The following is a 10,184-nucleotide window of genomic DNA, read 5'->3' as shown; positions in this document are numbered from 1 at the left end:
AGTCGAAAGAAAGAATCGTGTTTCTATCCCTGGCTAAGTCAGCTTGTCCTATCTATCCAGCCTGGACCAGTCTTTTTAAAGGACAGGGGAGCCACCTCCAGCAGCCCTTTACCTGTTCTACCTCTTCCGTAGGGAAGGGGGCAGCGATGCCCCTTCCCTCAACTCCTTCCGCATGAAGATACATGGAACTGCAGTGAAAAGTGACTTCTCGGATTTAGGGGTGTCTCAAGATGAGGAAGGAGTGTTGGCCCTGGCAGAAGAGGTGGCTCTTGGTGTCCTGCCTCAGACGGTGAGATTGGAGCACTATGTTACACACCTGAAACTAACATAGCATTCATTGTACGTGAACTATTACTCAGTTTTAAAAAACGGTATTGCGCCCGCCACCCATCCAGTCCCGGACTCCGGTCCCCGCCGCTGCGAAGATTGGTCGTCATCCCAGCGACCAAGGTGAGGATCAGATCCCCCCAGACTCCTTCTTTCTGAAGACGCAGGTTGGGTTTCGCTGTTTCACCACCGACCCCACCTCGGGACTGGGAAGAAATCCCAGTCACTTAGGATCCTAGCTCTGACCTCCATCCATTTACTTCCCCCACCCTCCGCCCTCGGTGGACCCAGCCGAGGTTATGTTTGCGTTTCACCTCAATATTGTTCACAGAGAAACAACAGTCAAAGCCCAGGACTGACCCAAAATGCACGCTCTGCTCTTAGCCTCGCGCTCCGCGGGTCTGCGGGGTCCGTCGCCCCCTCCAGCCGGGTCTGGGAAACGCAGCCACCCTATTCCCGCATCGTCCTTGGCTTCCACGTTTGCCTCGCTCAGCGCGTAGAGGTGACACAAGTGGAAGGGGGGAGAAGGTCATCTCGGGACGCGGCCCAGCGGTTTGGGTGTCGGAGTCGGGCTCCTGGAGTCCAGCCCCTAGCCTGCCCGCGCCGGCTATAATTAGCCGGGTGGGGCCACTGGCCGCGTGAGAGGCTAGTTTCCTCCGCCACCCGGTGCAAAGCCGAGCAGGTTCGGATGAGAGGGCAAGCAGAACGCTGGTGTCTCAGGAGGGTGACTGTCGGATTGGCGTCAGGAAGGGCGAGGCACTGGATCTTCACACAGGCTTCTTACATCCTTCGCTGCCCCTCGGCAACCTCAGAGTTGCGCTGTGTAGCCTAGCGGCTCCAGCCTTGAGATGGGACTGGAGGTGGGGAGAGGAGGGTTGAAGTAGGGAGAGAGACTGATATGTTGCCGGGCTGAAAGCAGGGTTCCTCCGGCCGCTTTGGGCTCAGCTCTGACCCCCCACTCCTCTGCTCACCTGCAGCTATACAGCGAACCTAGGCTATGAGCATCTCGGAGTCCGCACTTCGTGCCTCGGACCCCGAGGGCACCTCTCTTCCGGTCCCAAAGGCCTGCCTTGGCCTCCCTTTGCCCGCCCCAAGAGCCCACTTCTGGCCTCCGTCCCCCGACGAGGATCCTCGTTTGACCCCCTTTCCTCTGGAAGAGCCTGGCCCCAGGCCCATGGCCCCAGGGAACCTTCCCTTTCCAGCCGTGTCCCTAGAGGAAGACGAAGAGGAGGACGAAGAAGATGCGGCAGAGTCCGAAGGGCTGCGCAGCGAGGAGCATCCCAGCCAGTTTTTCGCGGAGGCACAGCGGCTGCGGGATCAAAGGCTGTTGGTGGACGAAGAGGTGTCAGTCGGGGGGCGAGTATACGGGGTGCATCGGGTGATCTTGGCTGCGGTTAGCAGCCTCTTCCGAGGCAGGCTGCTGGGTGGCAGAGGTCCACGATCCCCCTTTAGTCTCGATGTGGCACCTGGGGCCTGGGAAGCCGTGCTGACCTTTGCTTATGAGGGGGTGCTGGGCCCCGCCCCTTGGGGGGATGTACTGGTAGCTGCTGAGGCCCTAGGAGCCCCCAGGGTGAAGGCCGCGGCCCAGTGGAGACGTGAGGGGACTGGAAGCATACGGGAAGATGAAAAGCAGCCCTGCCGGGCAGAAGAGCTAAAGGAGAACCTGCGCAGCATCGACCTCCTATACCAAGAGGGCACCGGGTGTGACCTGGAGCTGGAGGCAGGTGGCTGCCGGCTGCGGGGTGAGCACCTGTGTGGCATTACATCACTGCAGGTGCATAAGCCACGGAATGGTGTGTGCAAGCAACAGGTGGATTGATCCCCAGTATAGTCAGAATTTCCCTGGGGTGGCCTTGGGTGCCTCTCCTGACCCACTGAGAGCAGGGCATGCGCAGTTGAGTTGTTTTTCTGGGAGCTCAGACAGATTTAAGCTGGCCTTCCACACTGTGGCTTTCCCTGTGCCCAGCCAACAAGGAATTTCCAGTCAGCTGGCTAGAGCTAAAGGTACAGTTTATGCCAGTAGAACAAGCAGAAACTGATTGACCCCAACAGGGATTAACCAAAAGCCTTTCTTGGCATCTTCTATTTAGGACACAGGAAAAGCCAGAAAAAACCTCACAGTGTGTCCTTTCACCTAAGTGTGCTTGACACTATGGCAGATGTGGATCCTTCAGCTAATGAGCAAGGTCTGGTACTGTTTTGCCAGAATCTTAAGGCTCCCAGGCCATAAGGAACTTTGAACTCAACTCTGCTCATCAGCAGGAAAGCTAAGGAGTATTGCATACCTTGAGTATTCAGATTGTACTAACATTTAGTGAGGTACTGGGAACGATGAGTTTTTATTACACATGCTATCTCTTTTAATTCTCCCTGAAAACTAGTGAGGTAAGTACTATTAACCGTAGTTGCAGATAAAGAACATTAAACTCAGAGATGTTAATTGGTGAGAACCTGGATACAAGCTCACATCCACTAGCTCAGTCTACTTTCACTAGGCCATGCATTGCCTCCTATGCAGCCAAACCAAAGACACATAGGACCTGGCAAATGGAATCAGAATGCAGATACATAACAGTTTAAAACTAAAAGGAATTGGTTTAGAGATTAACTAGTTCAGCTCTTATACTTTAATAAAGAAGTCAGACTTCAAGATATGTCTGAAGTCACATAGCTGCAGCCCATGAGAGGAATGACTGGGACCCAACGTGTTTCTGGGACTCTCAGAAGGAAAAGCATCCTGTCTTGGTCAGCTTGGGCTGCTTTAACAAAAATACCATAGACTGGGTCTTGTAACTTCAGATATTTCTTACAGTTCTGGAGGCTGAAAGTCCAGATCAGGGTACCAGCATGGTCAGGTTCTAGTTAGGGTCCTCTTCCTGGTTTGTAGGAGGCCACCTTTTCACATATCCTCACATGGCAGGAGGAGAATCATCTTTCATGTCTCCCCTTACAAGGCCACTAATCCCATCCACAGGGTCTCACTCTCATACCTAATTACCTCCCAAAGGCCTCACCTACAAATATCAACCTATTAGGGACTAGGACTTCAACATATGAATTTGAGGAGGACACAAACATCACCCTGATTTAACAGTGGACATTTTGTCATATCTGTTTCAGCTCTTTATTTTATTTTGCTTTTACTAAAGTTTAAAGTAAATCTGTGACATTTCACTCATAAATACTTAGGTGTGTTTCTCTTTAAAAGAGGACAGTTTCTCATATAACCAAAATATCTTTATCATGTCCAACAAAATTAACAATAAGGAAAATTAAGGGATATTGCCTAATACACACAGAAATTGCCCCACTTGTCCAAAAAATCTCTTTTAGGGCTGGTTTGTTCAACCCAGAAACCAATCAAGGACCATGCTGTGCTCCGATGTTCGCCACCCAGGCTTCCTTTACTCTTGTACTGTCCTCTCTCCCCTTTTTTTTTTCAGATTTGACCTATTGAAGAAACAAGACAGGTTATCCTATTGAGGGATCTGGTATCTAGATTTGCATGTGTTTTCCCTTTTGTTTAATTTGTTCCTTTAGCCTCTCAATTTCCTTTGAACTTGAATTTAGATCTAAAGGTTTGATTAGATTTTAATTAAATATTTTGGTCAGAATATTCCATTCTTGATGCCAAGTATCTCAAATTGAGTTACATTAGAAAGCATATGAGGTCTAGTTATTTAACTGCACTTGTTAATAGAACAGTTTCAGTGTCATGAGGGTCATATAGATAAATAGGGTACTAACAGCCTGACATCAGTGACAGTGGGTAGTGAAGATCTGCCCAGAGAGCCACCAACAGAATAGAAAATTGATCCCTTCCTTTCTCTAGAACTCAGTTTCCTTATCTTAAAAAGAACATTTGAACAAGATGATTTTGAAGGTTTCCAGTTTAAAATGTCATGATTCAAAAAAAGTCATGATTCCATGACCTATACTGAGATGGGTGGGCTGGAGGCAGGGGTGGGGCAGCCGTGGAGTGTGTGCGGGAAAGGGTTAGAATACATAGAAAATCTTAAGCACTGGTTCTTGGGCAAGAGGAGATGTCACTTAGATGAAGTTAGGTTACAGCCATCCCTGAATGTGGTACCACTTTCTGAGTATAATCTGTCTAACAGAATGGCTGATGTCAATGGCTATTCAGATTGTAAAGGAACTTTACAATTCTGTGCACAATGTAGAGAGACCTGTATAAATTGCCATTGGTCACTGCAGTTTATTTTGTCTATTTGCAAATGCTGTCTGTAGCATCTTCTCAACTTGATCCATCAAGACTCTCCAACTGATTTGGATCAAAAAGATTAAAGCAATGTCTAGCACAGTGTCTTCAGGCCACTATCATGAGAATCATGCAGGGTGCTTGAAAATGTTAAAATACAAATCCGTAGGGTCTCCATCTAGGTGACTAAATCAGAATCTTTGGGGGTAGATTGCTGAAACCTGCATTTTTTCAAGCACCCCATGGCATTCTGGTGCACACCACGGTTGGGCCTGTGGCCTTGGGTGGTTGGCTCAAAGTTGGGGTTGTGAAGTTGGGATAGTGCCTAGCAGTTTGCAACATTCTGGATTCCCCTCTGCTTCTCCCTCTTGCAGTGCACCGAGCAGCCCTGGCCTGTGGCAGTGAATTCTTTGGGGCCATGCTCCTGAGTGGGATGAGGGAATCCCAGGGTACAGAGGTGTCTCTGCACACCATCTCTGCCCAGGACCTGCAACTCCTTGTCTCTTTTGCCTATTCTGGGGTTGTTCGGGCATGGTGGCCAGGACTGCTGCGAGCGGCCCAGGCTGCTCTGCAGTACCAGAGTGCTTCTTGCCTGGCACTGTGCCAGAGAGCCTTGGCACAGGGCCTCAGCCCTGCCCGTTGCCTGGCCCTGCTCCCCATGGCTGAAGTCCCTGGGTTGGAGAGGCTGTGGAGCAAAGCCCGTCACTACCTCCTCACGCACCTGCCTGCTGTGACTTTGTGTTCCACTTTCTCTTCTTTACCGGGTGCCTGCCTGGCTGAACTCCTAGACAGCAATGAGCTACATGTGCAGGAGGAGTTCGAGGCCTTTGTGGCTGCGCGGTGTTGGCTAGCTGCCAACCCTGAGACCCAGGAGTCAGAAGCCAAGGCCCTGCTGCGATGTGTCCGCTTTGGCCGTATGTCCACCAGAGAGCTGCGGAGGGTACGGGCAGCTGGGCTGCCTCCACCCCTGTCCCCCAACTTGCTGCATCAGCTGATGGTGGAGGCTGAGGTTCCAGGTCAAGAGAGGCGGAGGGAGCCTGATCAGGCACTGGTAGTGATTGGCGGGGATGGGCTCCGATCAGATATGGCCATAAGGCAGCCATCCCGAGGAGTGTGGTGGGCCCAGGCCTTCTGCTGTGGCACCGGACTGGTTCGAACTGTGGAGTGGGGGCAGCTGCCGGCCCTGCCTGCCCCAGGGCGCTTCCGCCATGGGGCTGCCAGCCTAGCAGGAAGTGAACTCTACGTGTGTGGCGGACAGGATTTCTACAGTGACTCCAACATTCTGGCTTCAACTCTCAGGTAGGGGCCCCAAGGGTGGCAGGCCCCAGAGTGGCAGCTGAGGGAAATTGCAGGCCCAGCCAACCACAGACTCCCAGGGTCACTCTTCCCATCTCTTGTCCCACTTTGTCCAGGTGGGACCCCAGTCAAGAGGATTGGGAGGAGATGGCGCCTTTGTGCCAGGCTCGGAGCTTCTTTCCCCTGGTGGCTCTGGATGGACAACTTTATGCCCTGGGTGGACGAGACAAGGGTGTTGCCCTTGACTCTGTGGAGGCCTATAACCCTGAGCTCAATGTCTGGAGGTGAGCAGGGAGAGACTAGGGGATCTGGAAGGGAATGAGAATTGCAGGTGACTGCTGCTGACCCTGTACCCTGTTCTCCCTTAGGCCAGCACCTGCGCTTCCAGCACCTCGCTTTGCCCATGCTGCTGCTGTTTTGGAGGGCCAACTGTATGTGAGTGGTGGCTGCAGCAGCACTGGGCAATACCTGGCCTCACTGCTGCATTATGAGCCCAAGCTTGAGAAGGCGGGGACACTTCTGAGCCCTATGGGGGTACCTCGGGCCAGCCATATCATGGCTGCTCTAGGTGGGCGGTTGTATGTGGCAGGTGGGTTAGGTGAGACTGGGGACCTGCTGAGCTTTGAATCCTATGAACCAAGGACTGACAGTTGGACTCACCTGGCACCCCTGCCCTCCCCCCATGTGGGTGCTGCAGGTGCCGCACTGCAGGGGGAGCTCCTGGTGCTGGGGGGCTACAGCCACTGTACTTATGCCCTCTCCCACCTGATCCATGCTTACTGTCCTGGCCTGGGCCGATGGCTCTGCCTGGGAACTCTGCCAAGGCCTCGGGCTGAGCTGTCCGCCTGCACTCTGGCACTGCCCCCGTGCAGGGCACGGCTTTATTTCCTACACGGTGCCAGAGCAAACCTGCTGGGTGAGGGAGAGCAGCAGGGGTTGGGGAGGAAGGAAGGAGCAACATCCTGAGAGGAGGACACAGACTCTGGGGGGAGAAAGAGAAGGCTTCATTCGTCATAGTATTTTGTTCCAGCGCAGTGCTGTACAACTCCTAAACTGCTTTTGTATTTATGATCTTCATTGATGGAAAGTTGGTTGCAGAATTCCTGGGGAAAGGGCTGGGGATGGGTGAGGCAGCTGGGTGCCTAGGGAAGGAGGGAACATGCAGAGCAACTCCACAAGGTTTAGGGGCCCTGGCCCTGTTTTCAGTGGGAAGTGCATCTGGTTGAGAAGACAGTCTAGCAGCTCCAGTAGCCAAGGTATAGGGGCCACTAAGGGACAGTCAGAAAAATGACATTTTTGACCCATGGATCAAGGAGAAAACCTGCCAAGGCCATGAATGGAAAAGTGTGAGGAGGTGGGCGAAGGGCTGCAACTGTTGGACCCTCCCTTTGCCAGGACTTGCTCCTTTCTATCCTCCAAATCTTGGGACACCTAAACCTTTTGGAATGTTCTTTCCCCAGTAACTTATAGGCCCGGTCTAGACACCACAGGCTGCCTAAGATCTCTGGTTTTCACTCTGTGGCAGAAGTTCCCATCTGGACCTGACACAGCACAGGGGCTGGAGATGCCTGGGCGATGAGGTGGGAATGCTGCCCTGGGGAAGATGGGTGGGTGCAGAGGTGGGGGGCGGAATGGGATGTAGGAGGTTTGAGGGGATGGAGGAGAGGACGAAGCCTGACTGGCTTCTTTCCTTCCCTTTGGGATGGATTGAGAGATCAGGAGTGAAAACAGGACAGCTGTGGTGTGAGGCCTGACTTGTGAGAGAAGAGTGAGGGGCAGATGAGACCCAGAAAAGTGGTTTTCTCCCCTTTTGTCCCTTTCCTCTAGAGTTTTTAAAATCCATTTCCTTTCTTCTTGGCCAGGAAAGGTTGAGTGTGATGCTTCCTCTCTCCCTTCCTCCATCTTGCTTTTCCTTCCTTTCTTTCCCTCTTCTTTATTTTTTCTCCTCCGTACTCCCACATAGTTATATTAATTACCTGTATGCACCAGGCACTGCATGAGGCACCTAGGATACAAAGAGCAAAGAGCTCCTGAACAGCAGAGAGACTTGTAAATGAATACAGGTTTTGCAGTGGACTTAGAGGTATGGACACTTAACTCATACCACTCATTCCTCATACTTAGAGGTGGGAGGGCCGAGAGGAGTGAACTCTGCCCATCATCAAGTGGGTGTAGTTGGAACTGAATCTTGAAGGCTGCCTGGAGTCTCACCAGTCAGAGCAGCAGTCCAGTCAGAGAAAAGCAGCAAGCGGAGTCTGTAGTGTCCTGAGGCTCCAGGGCAGAGGGGATGTTGTACTCCGGAGGTTCTTTGGAGAGTGTGGCAGCTCCTGCCAGCCCACCCTCTTCTTCAGGGCTTCTTGGAAGACAGTGCCTTTTACTTAACAATTGTATATTCCCTCCTTCCATAATTCCCCTGATTCTTTCTTGCCTGATAATTCCATTTCTGACCCCTGAGCAGCTCAGGACAAAGAAGGGTCAATTCTTTGTATAGGTCAGTTTTCTATTAACATTGTTTATTAAAATTCTCATGCTTTTTAGGGTGATAGGAAGGAGATTCCCTTGCATCTTTCTTCATCCTGGCTCCAGAGGGTTTTGACATGTTTTTGTTTATCTTTTTCAGATTTCATTATTTTATTAAGGTTTTTTTTTTCTTCTATATTTCCATTCTGGGTCACAGTTGAATATGAGGAGGGTTAAGTAGAGTATATATATATAAAAGAACAGAGAAGAAAGATTGTAGAAGACAGGGAAGAAGGAAATTAGAGGCATTGAGAAACTATGAGGGGGTCTTTAGGGTGAACTGCGGACATGCTCTTAGTGATTTGTATGCAAAGATAGGCTTAAATAAAGGGTTTGTCATAACCAATTTATTCTTGTCTGAGTTTCTCTATTATAAAGAGCATTCAAAATCCCCTGTAATTTGTTCTCTATCTCTACCATACTATTGAAAGCACACTCTCGTTGTCACCATGAAGTACTTCTCACCAAATCAAATGATCTAAGGCCATGCTCATTCTCCTTCACCTTTTTGAAGGAATTGATCAGTTTGAAAAGTGGCTCTTACCCTAAAAATTCCTCCTTCCCTGGCTCCAGAGAAGGCACACTCTCGTGGGCTTTCTCTTATTTCTCCAATCCAAAGAGGTGGCAGAAAGCCAAATCATAAATTGAGGTTGGAGTGATAAGAGAGGAGAGGTCTCTGATTTCAGGTGTGACACTAATCAATGGCCCACTGCTCAGACAATACTGATATAGGCCAGGTAATAGGTTGTGGCCATAGCCAAGTGAATTGAGATTCAGGGTCATATTTCAACCCCAGAAGTGAAGTGGCATGAGAGTCAGGAATTGGGACAGCCATTCAGATAGAATGGACAATCGTGGCAATCCACTGATCAGGTCACAGTTCACTGAGTGTGCAGAGGCCCAGGATTCTAACCTTTGGTAAATCAGATAATGAACCAAGGTTTTTATGTACTCTCCTGCTAGCTCCCCACACACACTTCCTTCAACCTTTGTGAATGACAGTGGAATTTCCACTATTGTTCACATTTTTTTTAAGGCTGACTCAGGAACTGGATAGGACTGAGCATGCAGGTTAATGTTTAGTACCAGTAAGCATGGTGGTTTATCTAAGTCCTTTGTCTCCTGCTTCCTACGTCTTTTACCTTGTTTTATGTTCCTCTTCAGAAAGCTCACCTGTTTCAAGCTTTAATGACTCACCTGAGTTCTAGGCTGATTTTTTCAGCAGCCCTCACCTCCCCTTGGATGTACCCTCGGTTTGCCCTCCTTGTGCTCTGTGGGCAATATCATTTTCCCTTTTTCCTAAACATGAAGCTTAGTTATCATTTCAGCTTGTTCTCCACTTACCTTTTTTCTTCACTTGATTCATGTGATATTGAACTACTACAATAGAAACTTAATTGGTCTCTTCTCCCAATATTTTCTCTGCCAAATACACTATGAATATTATGTCCCTGACATCTGAAAAATTAATAGCAGAAAAGGTTTAAAAATGAAAAAAAATAAAGGAGGGTAAAAGTCATATGAAAAATCCTACTACCTGCAGAACCAAGCACCATTATTTACTCAGACAGACAATCTGGGCCATAGAAGCAAGACTGCCTAACTGGAAGAGTGAAAAACTACACGGGAAGGTTGCTTAATAGAATCATGAACAAAGAGGTTTTGGAGACTCTGCAATTCAAACCTTTCTCTATACAGTGTAGGAAGCAAAAGCATGTGGCACAGTCTGGATAATGGAGAGGAAAGCTTTTCATGAGAGCAGTCTCCAGGTGACATACCTTTACATAAGGACCACTAGGCTGGCTTGGTCTAGGCAGGTCAC

At 49.9% G+C, this 10,184-nt stretch overlaps 1 protein-coding gene across 1 annotated transcript; it reads left to right on the top strand.

Annotated features, from left to right (window-relative positions):
• The first annotated feature begins 247 nt into the window (after positions 1-247).
• On the top strand, positions 248-8,848 carry KLHL33 (kelch like family member 33). The gene is given in 5 exon segments (XM_073211557.1): positions 248-2,069; positions 4,921-5,845; positions 5,959-6,126; positions 6,211-6,704; positions 6,707-8,848. Coding segments are annotated over 5 exon segments (2,388 nt in total). The 5' UTR covers positions 248-1,324; the 3' UTR covers positions 6,763-8,848.
• Positions 8,849-10,184: the final 1,336 nt, after the last annotated feature.

Source organism: Manis javanica, chromosome 8 (assembly GCF_040802235.1).
Source record: "Manis javanica isolate MJ-LG chromosome 8, MJ_LKY, whole genome shotgun sequence".
Classification (NCBI taxonomy): Eukaryota; Metazoa; Chordata; class Mammalia; order Pholidota; family Manidae; genus Manis; species Manis javanica.
This window is presented reverse-complemented; position numbering and strand designations above follow the sequence as displayed.